This window comes from Myxine glutinosa, chromosome 1 (genome assembly GCF_964187855.1).
Source record: "Myxine glutinosa chromosome 1, kmMyxGlut1.1, whole genome shotgun sequence".
NCBI classification, from domain to species: Eukaryota; Metazoa; Chordata; class Myxini; order Myxiniformes; family Myxinidae; genus Myxine; species Myxine glutinosa.
Window position 1 is genome coordinate 76,626,667 of NC_136261.1, and position 18,372 is coordinate 76,645,038.

The 18,372-nt window shown below is 51.0% G+C and overlaps 1 protein-coding gene across 7 annotated transcripts in view; it reads right to left on the reverse strand.

The window, feature by feature from the left end:
- The window catches only part of TBC1D24 (TBC1 domain family member 24), a 102,564-nt gene that overhangs the window by 68,214 nt on the left and 15,978 nt on the right, over nt 1-18,372 (reverse strand). For all 7 annotated transcript variants that reach the window (XR_010984087.2, XR_010984082.2, XR_010984085.2 and 4 more), the window contains exon 2: nt 3,763-3,925. Coding sequence is in view for 3 of the 7 variants with exons in the window: in XM_068113505.2 (XP_067969606.2) it covers nt 3,763-3,896 (134 nt within the window). In the remaining 4 variants the exon portion in view is untranslated. The remainder of the gene's footprint in view (nt 1-3,762; nt 3,926-18,372) is intronic.

The following is an 18,372-nucleotide window of genomic DNA, read 5'->3' on the forward strand; positions in this document are numbered from 1 at the left end:
GGATGGCGACCGTGCGGGGACTACAATGACGCCACCACTCCCGACCGCTACCCCGTCCCCCACATTCAGGACCTTTCCGCCCGTTTGGCGGCATGTCCTTCTTCTCGAAGGTGGACCTCATACGCGGCTACCATCAGGTCCCCGTCAGGCCGGAGGACGTCCCGAAGACGGCGGTCATCACGCCATTCGGACTCTTCGAGTTCCTGCGGATGCCCTTCGGTCTGAAGAATGCGGCTCAGGCGTTCATGCGGATGCCCTTCGGTCTGAAGAATGCGGCTCAGGCGTTCCAGCGACTGATGGACAGCGTCCTGCGCGACTTGGATTTTGTCTACGTCTACCTGGACGATATCCTCGTCGCCAGCGCGTCCCGCGAAGAGCACCTACGCCACCTCCGCACGCTCTTCGAACGCCTGGGCCAGCATGGCCTGATTGTGAACCCCGCAAAGTGCCGGTTCGGCGCCGCCGTAATCGATTTTCTGGGGCACCGTGTCACCAGGCACGGAGCCGTCCCCCTGCCGGCCAAGGTGGAGGCGGTGAAGGGGTTTCCGCGCCCCCGCACGATCAGAGGGCTGCAGGATTTCCTGGGCATGGTGAACTTTTACCATCGGTTCCTGCCCCGTATCGCCCAGCTCCTGCGCCCCCTGCACGAAGCTCTCCGAGGTAAGCCGGGCAAAGGCGACGTTACCTGGACCGAGCAGATGGACACGGCGTTCACGGGCGCGAAGCTCGCCTTGGCTAACGCCACCATGCTCGCGCACCCGGCGCCCGATGCACCGATCGCCCTCACCACCGACGCCTCGGACTACGCGGTGGGCGCGGTGCACGAGCAATGGGTGCGTGGAGCTTGGCAACCGCTGGCGTTCTTTAGCCGGCAGCTTCGCCCGCCCGAACGCCGTTACAGTACCTTCAACCGCGAGTTGCTCGGGCTTCACTTGGCGGTCAGGCACTTCCGCCATCTGCTCGAGGGCCGTGCGTTCACGGCCTTCGTCGACCACAAGCCGCTGATCTTCGCGATGGGCAAGGTCACCGTGCCGTGGTCGGCCCGGCAGCAGCGTCACCTCTCGGCCGTGTCCGAGTACACGACGGACATCCGGCACGTCGCAGGGAAGGACAACCCGGTGGCGGATTGCCTTTCCCGGGCCGTCGCCCACGCAGTCCACCTCGGCATCGACTATGCCCGGATGGCAGCGGACCAGGCCGCTGACCCCGACGTCCAGGCCTTGCGGACCACCGTCACGGGCCTCAGCGTCACCGAGGTGCCGTTCGACGGCGCGGGCGCAGCCCTCTTGTGCGACGTCTCCCTCGAGCGTCCTCGCCCCATCGTGCCCGCGGGCTGGCAGCGCCAGGTGTTTGACGCCATCCACGGCCTTTCCCACCCGGGCGCGAGGGCCTCCCAAAGGTTGATCGCCGACAAGTTCGTCTGGCATGGCCTCCGGAAGGCCGTCCGCGGCTGGGCCAGGACGTGCCTCGCGTGCCAGCGCGCCAAGGTGCACCGGCACACCCAGGCCCCGTTGGCCCCGTTCACGGTGCCGGAACGCCGGTTTGACCACGTCCACGTGGACCTGGTGGGACCTCTGCCCCCCTCGCGGGGTTTCACCCACGTCCTTACCATGGTGGACCGCACCACCCGGTGGCCGGAGGCCGTGCCCTTGGCGTCGACGACGGCGGCGGATGTCGCGCAGGCTTTCATCGCCACCTGGGTCGCCCGGTTCGGCGCCCCCTCAGACATCTCGTCCGACCGCGGCCCCCAGTTCACCTCGGAGCTCTGGGGGGCGGTCGCGCAGGGGCTCGGGGTCCGGCTGCACCGAACCACGGCCTACCACCACCAGGCTAACGGCCTGTGTGAGCGATTTCACCGCTCATTGAAGGCCGCGCTCCGCGACGGCGGCTGGGTCGACAGGCTCCCCTGGGTCCTGCTGGGCCTCCGGACGGCGCCCAAGGAGGACCTGCGCGCATCCGCGGCGGAGTTGGTCTTCGGGCAACCGCTGCGGGTGCCGGGCGAGTTCCTCCCCGACTCCACGGCACCATGGTCCGCGGCACAGCAGCGCTCCGCTCTGCAAGAGACCGCCCAGAGGTTCGCCCCGGTGCCAACGGCATGCCACGGGCACCCACCGACGCACGTCGCCCCGGAGCTTCGCACGGCGGAGTACGTCTTCGTCCGCCACGATGCCCACCGGACACCACTGCGGCCCCCGTACGACGGGCCTTTCCGCGTGCTGGAGACCGGGGCGAAGCACTTCACCCTGGACATCGGCGGTACTCCTGACCGCGTTTCTGTAGACCGCCTCAAGCCGGCCCACCTCGACGTGGACCATCCACTGCCAGTGGCCTGACCCCCGCGTCGGGGCCGCCCCCCTGCGGGCGGACCCCCGGCACCGCCCCCCTGCGGGCGGACCCCCGGCACCGCCCAGCCCCGCCGCCCCCCGGTCCTGCAGCCGGAGGCATCCCAGATGGCATCCCTGCATCCCAGATGCCGCCAGTCGCCAGGGGGCGCTTCGGCCGGGTCATCCGTTTGCCCCGCAAACTGACCCTTCAGGTGCGCGGGGATTCTGGGGGGGCGCGTGTGGCGGACACGAAAGCACTGACGTGGTGACATCACCCCGCACACCAAGTGGGGATGGGCCACGCCAGGGAGAGAGGCGTGGTCTCACGATATACACGGGGCGCGCAGCCCTGAGCAGCTTAGTGCTGCAGTTTGAGTACTTTCAATAAAGACTTTTATGAACCGCGTTGTCCGCTTGCTCCTTGCGTAAGCATTAGCGCGCGCAGCATCGCGCTTCAAGGTAATATTAATTTTTCCAGAGTGATCCTCTCATTGGAGGTGTCGCTGTTGTTGTTGTTGTGAAGGTAATATATTGTGTGAAAGTTACGTTTGTTGTAAAATGGTGATATTTACTGCTCCAAACAGAGATTTTTCTTGAAGGAGATTTATTCGGTGATGGGAACTGTTTATGTTCAAGTCGCGCTTTATTGGTGGACGGTGATCATAACATTCATGTCGATCTGAGACGGGAAACTGTTCATCATGAATGCATATTTTGGGACCGGTCTCGGAGTTTTTTACGGGGATGGTATATCAATGTGGCCCAGATGGAATAACCACAGTGTGTGGTTACAAGTGACCAATATCGGGCATACATGGTGTGCCTTGGTGTATTTGCAGGTAACCTGGAATGAAGGCGATTTGCGCAATGTATGTACAATTCGACATCAATTTATATTTCAAAAACGAGCAGCCTTTCCCTACACAACCTATTGTCATAAACACACACACACACACACACACACACACACACACACACACACACACACACACACACACACACACACACACACACACACACACACACACACACACACACACACACACATACACACACACACACACACACACACACACACACACACACACACACACACACCATTGAGGTACGATTATATACAAAGCTGTGGACAACACAGCAAATAGACAGACAGACAGAAGACAGGGGTGAAAACATAACCTCCATCCACTTTTGGTAGCGGAGGTAAATATAACATTTGATTTAAACAAGTTGTTTCTCGATCATAAACCAACGATCACACATAAACTAATAAGACGGACAGACGGACGGACATAAATCAATTGCTTAACACCACTTTTTGCTTCGCTTGCGGTGGGTAATAACAGGTTGTAGCAAACCAACCCTCTAATCAATCAGTCACTCAAGCAGCAAATTGTATTGTTTTTAGTCATGTTGACGGACAAAAATCCAGTCGCACCTGGCTTGTTGCTTTAGTTGCCGGACCTCCGTGATGGGCAGAGGAACATCTTCCGGTGAGGGGCGAGAAATGCCACGAGGCATGACATTCCAGTCAACAAACCGAGCACAGTCACCCAGCAGTTCATCCTCCATGGCAGACAATCGCCGAGATGGTCGGTTGACTGAAAAATGAAAACAATCATGGATCGAGTCAATCAGTTTCACAACGAATCAAAACAATATTAAACTAGAACGCCACTCAGTAGAGCACATACTCCCGCCGTGGGTCAAGTTGGAATAATACGTTTTGTTTAACATCCCCTCTCCACAAAACAATAAATGAAAAAGAAAGTAGGCCCTAACTGTCAAAGAATTAATTTTGATATATCTCGGAATTAGAGGAGAAAAACATAATTTAAGAATAAGAATAAAAGCTTTAATGCAGTAAAACAGAAAAAAAAATTCCCAATTTTTTTTCGTGGATCCGGAATAATATCCTGAGCTTCACCAAAAACTAATCAATTCTTCCTTATCCCAAGGGCAATCATCCCACCAACTTTCATCCAAATCCGTTTAGAACTTTTCCAGATATCTTGTTCATAAACACAAGAACACACACACGGACGGACACGATCGAATGCATTACTCCCTGGCGGGAGTAATAACTCCAACTCCAAATCAAAGGGATGCTTTCATAGTTCCTGAAGGAAAATAAACGCTTGCTCACCCAGTTAATCTGGTGAGTAATAATGACCCTAAATTGTAGCATTTTGCTTTCTGCAGCAATGGGAAAGAAGAAGAAAAATCCTTTTGAAATGCAGTCTACCAGCTAAATCTGAATTCAACACCCTTGCACAAGTGGTCAGATAGAAAAATGTCAATGGTACCAGCTGTTAGGGGGGGGGGGGGGGGGGGGTCTATGAGGGTCATCACCAGGTAGATGTACGGTATGAAAGTGGTACAATTATTTTTTACAGAGCCGTTTCCATGGTAACCACCAAAAATGACTTTAAATTCGTTCGAACTCATAACTTTCTTATTACTCCCGCCAGGGAGTAATGCATTAGATCGTGTCCATCCATGTGTGTGTTCTTGTGTTTGTGAACAAGATATCTGGAAAAGTTCGAAATGGATTTGGATGAAAGTTGGTGGGATGATTGCCCTTGGGATAAGGAAGAATTGATTAGTTTTTGGTGAAGCTCAGGATATTATTCCCGATCCAGGAAGTTTTTGGGGATTTTTTTTGGGGAATTTTTTTTTCTGTTTTCCTGCATTAAAGCTTTTATTCTTATTCTCAAATTATGTTTTTCTCCTCTAATTCCGAGATATATCAAAATAAATTCTCTGACACTTAGGGCTTACTTTCTTTTTCATTTATTGTTTTGGGGAGAGGGGATGTTAAACAAAACGTATTATTCCAACTTGACCCACGGTGGGAGTATGCGTTCTACTGAGTGACGTTCTAGTTATAGAAGCAATCTATCTATAATTCCAGTAATCTCTGTGTGTATGTATGTATGTATGTATGTATGTATGTATGTATGTATGTATGTCTGTGACCGCTGTTTCTCGACAACCACGGGTCCGATATACTTTAAACTTGCCAGGTATATTGCTGGGGACCCGAGGATGTGCCTTTTCAAGGTTTCATATTAATCGGACAAGTAGTTACCGAGCTATGTCCAAAAAACGATTCAACCAATCAGAGAGCAGCGAGCTATCACGTGTGCCGAACGTGGCGAACAGACTCTGCCTCGGACGGCACATTTGAGAGCGTATTCATTTATTTCACGTTGGAAAACTATGTTGCCGTTAAACTATGTTTTAAAACTAAATAAAACTAATTTGCGATTCATCGTAACTGCGATTTGCGACCTTCCGGACAGTGAAGACTTCACTTCCGGCAGCCAATCACAGAACGCGTTGTTGCGAGCCGAGCCGAGCGTGTGCGCCATTACGGTTCGTAATTCGATTTCTTCCGGAGAAAATAATAATTTCTCTATTTCTTATGCGCATTATTTCTCCCAGAGCGAAGGGCGGAAGCGAAGAGCGTTGTTTTTTTTGTTTACGGGCGTACGGGCGTACGGGCGGGGTAGAGCGTACGGGTAGCGTTTTTTTTTTTTTTTGGCAAGGAACGGGCACCCACGTACGGGCATGCCCTAGTAAACACAATTCTGGTGTTGAATCAAATATCTTACCATACTCTACATTCTACAGTCTACACAATGGTGTCCTTTATTGCAATTGTGGAGCTAATTTGCATACAATTATGATGTCATAAACATGCAAAATGGTCTTTTTTTATTTTCAGGTTTTATTTAGTTGCTGTGCATTTTCTGATGTATCTTTGCAGCTCATTATACTGCCATTTAGTCGCAATTATATCTGGATTATCAAAAATGTACATAGTATGTGGTGTAGGGTCTGGAAAATATTGATTAAGCCTTAGTTTTCATGGTAACATTAAAGATAAGTCATTTTAAAAATTTCAGAAGCAGGGCATAGAATCAGAGGTGAGCTGTACAGTATTATGCAACTTGTATTAAATATCACATCACAAAGATTACATACCATCTCTATAAAAAAAAACACCTTTAGAGGCCATTTTTCCCCGCAAAGCGGGGGTTGGCCTTTTTCGGGAACCGTGGTTGTTGTTGTTTTTCGGTCCCCTATTTGAAGCAATGTTTTACGGCCGGATGCCTTTCCTGACGCCAACCCTTTTTGCCGCCTTTAACGACAAACAGGGAATTACCAGTGAACTGGTACTCAATTAGCCGACCTCGGAAGGATGACAGGCTGAGTCAACCCCCCTGGCATTAATTCAGCGATCGACCGGGATTCGAACCCAGGATCCTTGGATCCTAAGCCGGCACCCTAGCCGCTAGCCCAACACCAGGGATTCACCATCTCTATGTGCAAAAAAAATACTTTGGTACATGATGTACTAGCAGAAGTACCCGGCATTGCCGGGCGGGGGAGGGGAGGGGGAAGGGGAACGGGGGGGAGGGGGGGGGGAGGGGGAGGGATAGGGGGGAGGGGGGAGGGGGAAGGGAAAGGGGAGGGGGAAGGGGTTTTTTTTTTTTTTTTTTTGTATACTGAATCGAGGCTCGTGAAAGCTGACATTTACTTCACAAACAAATCAATAGGGGGGAAAGGGAGGGGGAGGGGGGGAGTGGGTAGGGTGGAGGGGGAAAGGGAGGGGGGAAGGGTAGGGGGAGGGGGGAAAGAGAGGGGGAGGGGGAGGGGAGAGGGAGGAGGGAAGGGGAGAGGGAGGAGGGAAGGGGAGGGGAGGGGGGAGGGGGTAAGGGGAGGGGAGAGAGGGAAGGGGAGGGGAGGGGGGAGGGGGGAAGGGGAGGGGGAGGGGGGAGGGGGGAAGGGGAGGGGAGGGGGAGGGGAGGGGGAAGGGGGGGGGAGGGGAGGGGGAAGGGGGGGAGGGGGAGGGGAGGGGGAAGGGGGGGAGGGGGAGGGGAGGGGGGAGGGGGGAGAGGGAGGAGGGAAGGGGAAGGAGGGGGGGAGGGGGGAAGGGGAGGGAGAGGGGGAAGGGGAGGGGTGAAGGGGAGGGGGAGGGGAGGAGGGGGAAGGGGGGAGGGGGGAAGGGGAGGGGGTAGGGTGGAGGGGGAAGGGAGAGGGAAGGGGAGGGGGGAAGGGTAGGGGGAGGGGGAAGGGGAGGGGGAGGGGGGAAAGGGAGGAGGAGGAGGGAAGGGAATGGGAGGGGGGATGGGGAGGATGGAGGGGGGGAGGGGAGGGGAAGGGTAGGGGAGGAAGGGGAGGGCCAGTCAACAATGACGTTGCAGTTCTCATGGTAGGAGAGCAGCACAACAATCGCGACATCGTCCTGCATCTTCGCAACAACAGCACAAAGCGGCTTTTGGAGACTCACCGATCCTGTGACGCCCTCCAGTACCGGCGTTGCCGGGCGGGGGAAGGGAGACCCGTACATTCCCAACCGTACATTCGCCCTCTCAACTCAAGCTCACTCGAACAAAAGCCTCGCACAAATTACACCGTGAAGGCCCAATGGCCATGTCTATGCCACAAATCAAGTACGTGAGTGAGTCGGGCGCACTGAATTGAAAATATATACTCATACTCCGTGAAAAGTGTAGCCGCCATGTCGCCATCTTGGTTAGCACGACTCGACCAACTCACTTCGCGGATCTCGTTTGTTTTGAACGTGTCCCAGATTTTAAAAGCCAGACAACTGTTAAATGCCATTTTATGCGGCAATAAACTGCTCCAATCGGTTACGGAAGGGTTGTGGAAAGACGTTTCACAGCTGTTTCAAAGACGTTTAATTCATATCGCACAAAATCGACACAAAACACGATCGTACAAAAGGTGAAAAAACGCAATCGCCTTTCGCTCTGAATTACGTGCAAACGCGTGACGGAAATCACCATCGCCCAGCATCGAGTGCCAACCAAGATGGCGCCCGGTAGCTGCATCTCCACCTATATGGTGTGAATGGCAATGGTCATTCTATGTATTTTCAGTTCAATGGTCTGGCGGCGGGGATGGAACATCACGTGATCGCTCTGAGCGAATCAGCGAGCTGCTCTAGCACCGGCTGAGATTCCGTGTAGAATGTTCCTCGCTGAAATGCACTGAGGTAAATATGAATAAAAAATATGGATCTCGTCAAATATTTTGAGGTAGGCCATGTCCTTTCCAGGCTCAATGGCCATGTCTATGCCAAATATCAAGCACGTGAGCCTCTCCGTTTAGGAGTCTATCGGTAACATTACACACACACAAACTGTGTTTTATATATATAGATTGATTAAAGCATTTTGTTATTCTCATTCAGCCTCTACCACTTTTCAAGACAATTTCAACCACATCATACGTCTGTGAGACAGACTTTCCACTTCGCTCTTGTCCCACCCACTCTTCTCTTCCCCAAACCCAAAATCTGTCATCATTCTTACGAGTCTTAAACCGCATGCATTGTTCTCGCACAGTTACTGGCTGATTACCTGCAATTCCCTCCTCCCCCTTGAGGGATCTCGTGTCAAATAGCCGTGCTACCGTGCAGATTGGGGAGCCTGAATCGGGTGAGCATTGCACCACGTGTTTGCATTGCACCACGTGCAATATGAGCCACGTGTTTGGATCGAATTAGGCCGAGGAACCTAAAACACGTGACCTAGTCTTCTATTCAGTGTGGAGAACCGCCACCAATTAATTCCTCAATGCGTCTCTTGTAACCACCAAATGAAGCGACCACCTCAGTCCGAATTCACCCTAAGACCAAGTATATTGTTACGGTTTTTACAACCTTCACTTTGTAAAATAATAATTCTTGTAAATATCCCCCTTTGTAAAGGTTGCACCCTAGTTAGGTCATATTGCAACACGTAGGACACCATAGATCAGGGGTCGGCAACCTTTTTGACATGAAGTGCCAGTTTGAAATGTTCTTGTTAATTAGTGTGCCATATCAACATTAAGTTTAACATTAAGTTTAATAATGACACCACATAAAAAAAATATTTCCAACAGACATGGAATTTTATTCCATCCATATAGGCTACATGCATAGCAACAACATTTTAAAGAAACATTTATCTCTCATAATCAGGACATTACAATGATCATTTTATCATTGTAAAATTTGTCCCCAATGAGGTTACAAATTATATGCATGGACCCCATTTCAAAACACTGCTTTCAGTAACTCATTTACAAAGTATTGCATTGGAAACAAATGTCAAAAAGGGAGAATAAAGTGTATCAAACAGAAATACCAGTACTATACAAGAATGCTGCCATCCTCATGAAAACATCCACATCTGAGTTGGAAAAAAAGAGATGGACAAACGGCTACATATGCAAACCCATGTGTACTACAAATAAACAGATGCCTACCAGTCAGTGTGATCCCTGGCCCTGCTTTCCTTTGCTGAGCTCCATTATCTGGGGGTTGTAGTTAGTCACTTAAGTTGCGCACAGGCTTCGGAGTGGTCGGTTGTCAAACGACTGTGGGAGGGGCTGAGCACGTTCTTCATGTGTGAGAATATCTGCTCACAGAGGTACGTTGACCCGAAGACTGACAGCAAAGTCAGTGCAACGTTCCAGAGACAGCTGAACTTCTTCGGCGCGGATGTCCAGCAGGTGAAGATGCAGGTTCCGTAATCTTGCACTGCCATGGTTTCTAGTCGTTTCCGCAGCTCTGCAAACTTAGTCACCCATAGTGTTGAACTCTTCAGCTCAATCTGCTGCATTTCCATGTCCTGTGCATCCAACCAGTCTATCAGAGATAAATCCAATTCGTGTCCATCAAAGCTGTCTGGCTTGATCAAGAAAGAGAACATGGGTCCATACTTCTGAAAGTCCCCAAATCGTGTTGTGAACTCCGACTCAAGCTCGCTCATGTATTTGCACATTTCAGCGGTGCTGATGCTGTGCTGCGAGGACAGCTCCCTTACGTGTCTGAAGTAGCAGAAAGTGGAGGTAGCAACATCGCTTGAAAAGATTGCTAGCTTGCCGACAAAATCGTCCATGTGTCGAACATGTCCAAAACAGTTTGCCCTGCACCTTGCAGTCGGAGATTGAGCTCGTTGAGGTGTCCCGTAATATCCGTGAGAAACATAAGTTTCACAACCCACTTCTCGTCCTCGAGTTCTGGGTAGTTTTGGCCCTTTTCAGCCAGGAAGGCCTTGATGGCATCAAAGCAGCTGACAAACTGCTCCAAAACTTTTCCGCAGCTTCGCCACCTAACCGCTGAGTGGAGAGGGATATCTTTATATGTGCAGTCCATTTCCTCGAGCAGGGACTGGAACTGTCGGTGTGTCAGAGCAGATCGCTTAACTAGGAAGTTAATAACCTTTACGACCGTAGCCATAACCTCATTAAGATTTGAATTTGACATCTTTGCACAGAGGTTTTCTTGGTGTATTATGCAGTGGCGTTTCAAGATGCGGTGACCGACGTTTTCCTCAATTAATCTGACAGCTCCCCTCTGTTTCCTGACCATGACAGGGGCGCCATTTGTTGTCACTGCAAAAGTCTTCCTGATGTCAATCCATCGCTCCTCAAAATGTTCCATAAACACCTTGGCTATGTCCTCACCTTTTGTTGTGTCCGACATTGGCTTTAAGCAGCAGAGTTCCTCTCTTACAGTCGAATCACAGTATCTTGCCATGACTGCCAAACGTGGTATGTCATTCACGTCCACGCTCTCGTCAAGTGCAATGCTAAATACCACAGCATCTTTTAACCCAGCTATTTGCTGCGCGCTGACATTTTCTGCCATTTCTTCGATGCGTCGCTCAATACTTCTAATTGACATGGGAATATCTTTTATTCTTGATTTGATTGTCTCTTTGTTTGGTAAGCCTTCAAACAGAAACTCTGAGCTACAGAGAAAAGCCTCCTTAATATATTCGCCATCAGTGAATGGCTTTCCACGTTTCGCAATGCAATGAGCAATGCGATAGCTTGCTTCAGTCGCATGGTTTTTAGCAATGGCAAAGATTTTGAGGGTGTTGGCTTGCTTCCCATACCTGGACACGGCACGTTTTATGGATTCTGCCTTGTCTGCCTGATCTTTGAAAGTTTTCTCGTGCTTTGTCTCAAAATGGCGCTTAACACTCGACGTTCGACAAACAACATTTTCAAAACATAAAGTACACACAGCACGGTCCTTCTGAAAAACAAAACCCCACTCTTCTGTCCATGAGGGCTGGAATGCCCGAACCTTTACTTCAGCTTTCTTAGCTAGCGGGGTTGCCATCATCTACCGAACCTGAACCGCTTCACTGCAATTCCTGTGGGAAATGTGAGCGGGAGGCCGTACCGTCAATCAAACGAAATAAGACAGGCCGCGTGTTACGAGAAAAACTACTACCCCCATTTTCATTACTACCACCCCATAAAAAAACTCAAAATAATAACGAGATTAATATTAAAACGCAGAAGGTGGCCTGAATGATAACAAAGAGTGGAGATGCAGCCGCTGACCACCGGGTGTTAACACACAGTCGCTCTTACATCACCTCAGGTTGCTGCAAACAGCATATTGGAAGGCACCAAGCCTGCATCTCCTATTTTATATCTATGATTATTATACAATTCAGAATAATGATGAGATTAATATTAAAACTCAGAAACCAGTCCGAATAATAATAATGAGTGGAGATGCAGCCTCGGACCATCTGCTGTGAACAACACCACTGTTCTTACAGCACATCCGGTTGCCGCGAATATTGTGTTTGAATGCGCGAGGCCGGCATCTCATGTTGTGCATCTTTGATTTATTATTCCAGTAAAATAATTTGGAATTGGAATGGTGACTCTGCTCTGATCCATCTACCTCATCACCCTGCACCATCACACTGGAATACTGTTATAGTGAAATGCGCAACAGCCAATGGCTGTTCAAGAGGTGATTTGGCATGCAGCAGAGAGGGCTCTGCTTTCGCCAGTGTGCCAATGATTACGCTGCCGCGTGCCAATGGTGGCACGCGTGCCTAAGGTTGCCGACCCCTGCCATAGATTCTTCTTTAGTTATTTCATTAGTCTATGTTTCAGGTAAGGATCTGTTTCCAATAGTTGAATCTGCGTTGTATTAATCAAATAACCTAGCCCCCTTCTTAAATTCCCAATTCATTCATATTGCGGCGTAAGCCGCCCTCCAAATTATATGGCTTCTCTGCCAGCTGCAGCGCCCTTCTCAAGACGCCATTACGCACGCGGTCAAGTTGGAGAAGAAGGGAGGAGCGGCCAGGAACATAGGCGTGGCCCCATCAATGCGTCACGAGGGGAGGTAACAATGAACCCTCGTGACCAATCCGGGCCGAGGCGTGTTCACCGGTAGGCGGAGCGAAGCGGACGCGGCTTGATACGCGAGGCTTCTAATAAAAGCGCGAGCGTGAAGCCTTTTTACGAGGATGAACGGGAGAGCAGATGCGGGGGAGATCGGTAGATGCGAGAGAACAGCACAGAGGCGGCGAATATAAGAACATTGCGCGGAGGATCGTTTGGGACGATCGTTTTCGATACGAACTGCCGTGGTTTTGAGAGCGTTCGGCACGCTGTACGTACGCGCATTCCATCCCCTCGCGTTTGTAAGGTCCGGTCACGCACCAACGATGTCAAGCTGCCAGCCGTCCTTCACCCGCGGACCCGGAGCCTGGACCATCCCATCGCCTGGAACCATCTGCCTGGACCTTCCTCCCCTACCAGCTACCATTCCGTGTGAGTCTGTTTGTATTGTCATGAGCGTGTTATATAAGAGGGTATAAGGTTGCCCTATGTCCTTTTATTTCCTCTTCTTGTATATTCCCTTCTTTCGTTTCCTCTTGTAGATAGTTAATAAACCATATTTGTTCTTCCTTTACCCTTCTTACTCTTTGGTTCCTCTCATCCGGTCGCTTTAGTTGTTTCCCCATTGAGTACCTGTGGCACGATTTGGCCAACCGCTTTAAATCGGGTTTAGTCCCTTTGTTAACGGCTCGAGCTGCGGCTTGCTAAACCGCTCGGCAATCTTCCATCTTGTCCGTGGCTCGAGCATGAGTATCGCCCTGCTTTGCGGAGAGGTTGGCGAAGGTATCTGGGACTCCATTGACCAGTCACCCTAGTCAACCTCAACCCCGCAAAGGAGCGCGATATCTTCTAGGACTCGGACGGCCAGTGTAATAGATGAGGGGATTAAACCCCCCTCGGTAAGGGGAGTGCCGCAACCGAGATCCACAACAATTGGTGTCAGGAGTGGGATTGGACCCGAACCAAATTTTTAAACCACCGAAAAAATTTGGTCAAAATTACGAGCGGCTGAAATTTTATTATAATATCCAAAGTATAATCGTGCCATGGATGATCAAGGCGGTCGGATGCCGGTGGGGGAGATAGAGGAAGAGTTAGAGGCAACCCAGGACCCCAGGGGACAATTGGGGGTAATGGAAGAGGGGGTTGAAGAAGGTGTGGTAGAGGGGGTTGCAGGCACACAAGATGGCGGCGCCTCGCACATGGTCACGGCAGCCCGAGATGGCGGCGCCTCGCACATGGCGGCGAGAGCCGAGCCCGCGGTGCCAGCGGGTTGGGACCTATATGTGCTCCTAGAACAACTACAAGCATCTATAGAAATGCAGAGAGACGAAGCAAGGGGTACCAGTGAGCAATTGAAAAATGAGATGGGAAACCAAATTGGATTGAGAAACGAGATGGGAAACCAAATTGGGGGATTGAGAGACGGGTTGAGTAATTTGGAAGATAGAATGGGGGAGCGATTAGAAAGCCAAATTGGGGGCTAGAAGGCAAATTAGGGGGCGAATTGGAGGACATGAATGGCAAGCCAAAGAAATTAATGAGGAGTTGGCGAGGGGGCAAGCCCAGTATGAAGTAAGAAAGTGTGGGAAGGAGGTTAACCGCGGGTTGGGCGAGGGGGTCGCATTTGTACACGACGGGGTAGCGCAACTCGAGGAGCACGGGAGAAGCGAGTTGGAGCAAGGCGCAGGTAACTGGACGGGTATAGAGATCGCGACCCGGGGTATGGGGAAGCCGGCGACCGCCAAAGTAGAGAATTTTATTTTATTAGAACAGGCGGCCGTCGAGGAAAAAGCAATTAAAAGCAAAGAAATAGTGGAAATTGAGATTGGAGAGACGGCAGAGAGAGGAATTAAATCGGAGATCAAGATGGAATGCATACAAAGTCTGAATTCACATCCTGATGCCGTACTTGCTAATCCTTATAAAGATTTGCAGGTGCGTGTGGAGAGGAGGATCCCAAAGGTGAGTAAGGTGGTATATGGTGCAAAAAGATTTTGCGGGAGAATGTTTGGCGCTAAAAGAATTTTCGCGCGCTTGGGATCCCAGCGTACCGCGGGCGTTTGTGGGAGGTCTGTGGTGCGCTGTGTGAGAGAAAATGGCACGCGTGTGAGGAAAAAGTGTGCGTCGAAGAGTGAGTGTGTTACAAAGTGTGGGAGTGATACCGAGTGCGAGAGTGAATGCACATCGGAGTGTAGAAGTGGAACGACGAGTGAGATGGATGAGGAGCGGGTGCGAGGATGCACATTTGGAATGGTTGAGCGTGTGCGGGAGGGCACATCGGAGCGCGTGAGTCGGTATGTGCAGGAGTGCACACCCGTGGTGAGTGTTACGGAGGACGTAACGGAGAAGAGGTGTGGAATGGAGTGTGGGATGATAGAGTGTGCGAGGAGAATGGGTGCGCAAGAATGTGCGCGAGAGTGTGTGGTGAGCGTTATGAGTAGACCTGAGTATGGAGCGAAAGAGAATGCACGAGCGAGTGCAATAACAAAGTGTATGGGATGTATGAGCAAAGAACGGAACGAGTGGTGTGAGCATGTACGGGGAGCATCGACGTTAAACGGGACAGCGTTCAGACCGACGTTTAGCCGACGCGAGCCTCCGGTCCGTGCCGGGCGTTGTGTGCTGCGGGAGCCGGCCGGGATCGGTGTCACAGCGCTCCTCTTCGGAGCGTCGTGCATGATTCAGGCTGGGCCCCGCCCTGTACAGTCGGTGCCGCGCTTTGTTAGGCAAAGCGGGCGGCCCGGTTCGAGAGGAGGTAGGAGGGGTCGGATCGGCGCCCCCTTGTGGTGGCGGCGTTCCACCCGGGCAAAGCTGGGCCATCGCGCTTGGCAGCGCAAGGCCTTGCGTAGGGATGGTGCTTTGAACCTTGGCCCGACGAAACCTCCTCCCCTGAATCAAGTGCCGGACGGACCCAACCGCAGGAGACCAAACCACCCGCATTCATTGCTCGGCTTCGCAAAGCCGAGCTTTGAAAATGCATTGATGTACCGAGAGGCTCAGAGTAGTGACTGGATTAGCGATAGTGATGATGGCAAATGGTATATGGTGTAGAGGGATAGTCGATTTACCATCCCTCATATCGTATATGCGGGCAAAGGAGCTATAGATCTATGGGGTATGGCTATGAAAACTAGCCCGGGAGGGTTAGGTTATAATGTTAGGGTTCAGAAATGACTTTAGGAGACATTAGATGTAAGTAGTGACATTGTACCTGTAGAGGGGACGTAGCAGATTAGTGGATTATAACGACGTGGGAGCGCTTAGTATAAGGGAAGACGGGGAGCGCGAGTTTCAGAAGGGAGTAGTTAGATCAGATGATGCAGTGTGTGTGTGAAAGTGTATTGAGCAGAGTATTGTGAAAGGTGTGATTGTGCATTGAGTTGAGTGTATTGTATTGAGTGAATGGTCCTGGAGGGAAGGAGGGTGCAAGTGCCACCAGGTGTGTGTGAGCACCAGGTGTGTGTGAGCACCAGGTGAGTGTGCAAGTGCAGGTGAAGCACAGGTGTATGGAGAATGGTTGGATGAAATGAATGGTCTGGAGTGAATGGAGCATGGAATAAATGGAGTATGGAATAGATGGTCTGGAGTGAATGGAGCATGGAGTGAATGGAGTATGGAATAGATGGTATGGAGTATGGAATGGATGGTGTGGAGTGAGTAGTGTGGAATACGTGGAGTGGAGTGGTTGGTGCGAAAGGAGTGGATGGGGAAGATGGACCCCTTCACGAGTACCCGGGGAGGGTAGTTTAAAAGTAGGTAGAGGGAGTAGGTAAATTGTGGTTGGATATTGGCATCTGTGGTGCGGGTAGTTGCACGGAAGTGTTGTGTTGGGTGCATTAGTGGAACGAGATTGGCTGGGCGTGTGGCCTGTTAGTGTGATTGAATGGGCACTCCACCATTGTTAGTATGTCGGCCAGGTGAGGCCGCAGGTAGGCTCTGGGAGCCAGTAGAGTTGTTCAATGGGGCCCGAGGATCCGGAGGACGGACCCGGGTAGCCCGACGCCAGAGAGGGCGGTAGTGGGGTGAGAGCGCCAGAGGGCCTTCCCCAGGTAGGTTAGGGTAAGGAGCAGGTAAGCTCGGAGACAACTGCAGTGGCGGAGGTGTGCAGGTGAGCGGACCTGCTGGGAGCGCCACACGACCCAGCCCGGTAATTGTGCGAGGGCACAGGGAGTAGATTCGGGGGAGTGAGACCCCAAATTGGTGAACACCACAGTTTGGTCAATGGGAGTTCGGTTCTTAGAACCACATAGTGTAAGATGGCCAATGGATTGGCAGGGAAAGACCTCGGGTAGAGTAAAGAGTGTTAAAGTCATTTAGAAGGTAGTTAGGAGAAAGTCTCTTCGCACCATCTACAACCACTCACCAAGGTGACAGGACTCCACACCACCGGTTTTTTTTGCAGTGTTTGGATGTAAGACGCATCATGACGTGGGGGTGACATTGTGCTTGTTATTCCATCTCTTCCACCTTAGGAGGGATTAGTGATAAATTGATTGATGGCAAATTTGGTTAGAGGGATTGTGGACGAATTTGGAATTAGGGGGGATATGGGGAAGACAAGACGTAGCGACAAATTTGTAGATGGTGTAAATATGGGGTAAGGGCAAGGGTAGATTAGGTGACGGGGGGGGGGGGGGGGGGGGGGGGACGTACGGTAGGGACGAGCTTTCTCCGCTCGCTCTCCTGCGCACCTCACCTCTGCATTACCTTGTGTTGATGTGTACCCTTGCGCCCTTGCACCCCGCTAACTCTGCTTTGTCTTCCTTCCCCACCTGTGGACCGTGCTCTCTGGGCACTGAGGGGAAAGCGTGCAGGCGCCGCAGTTGTGTGCCCGCACCTCCGCTGCCTGCCTGCCTGGACCGGTACACCACTTATGGACCACACGTTTGTGGCCAAGCCCACTTATGGACCACACGTTTGTGGCCAAGCACCACATCATAGATCACACAGCTGTGGCATGGCCACTGCTGGGGAATCTTGCTTGCAGACCACGGTAAAGGTGGCACCTATGCCAAGCAGGTGGACCACCCTAATTGGCCCCTGCTGGCCATAATTAAACAAAAAAAGTGGATGCTTTTGTGCCCTTTTTGTGTTTTTGTTATCTCTCAAATAGGCAGCAAGTCAAGGAGACACCCAGAACATCGACCCCAGCAGAACATCGGCTGTGCAGCAAGGATGCCAGTGTGACTTTTTGAACTGTATAACTGTGCAGTGTGCACTGGATGGTGCTTTGTGTTTTTTTTTTATTGGGTGCTTTATGGTGGTGCTTTTGGTGCTCTGAGATTGCACTGCAATATCAATTGTGCATCTCGGAGCACCCGTGGGTATGGTGTACCGGTGCAGTGCAGTGCATGACCTTTCCTCTTTCCAAAAACTCTGCTTTTGTTTCCCAAAAGAAGAGGTCCTGGGTTTAGTTTTGTAAATACCAAATAGTGTGTCTTTGTAAATAATGCTCCCCACCGTCATTGTGTAGTTTTGAGAATTAATTCCGTGATTCGGTTATCCTGTGGGCGTGAATCTGTTAGATAGAATGCAACGCAGCAGGCGGGACATACTTAATCGTTTTAAAACTGTCGCACTCAGGGTAAGGTTAATAGTAGAGGGTTACTACACCTGAGTGTCACATTAAGTTAAAGTTTTTGTTGACACGGGACGTGCCTGGAGGAGAGACGGGTGCTGTGTTACGGTTTTTAGAACCTTCACTTTGTAAAATAATAATTCTTGTAAATATCCCCCTTTGTAAAGGTTGCACCCTAGTTAGGTCATATTGCAACACGTAGGACACCATAGATTCTTCTTTCGTTATTTCATTAGTCTATGTTTCAGGTAAGGATCTGTTTCCAATAGTTGAATCTGCGTT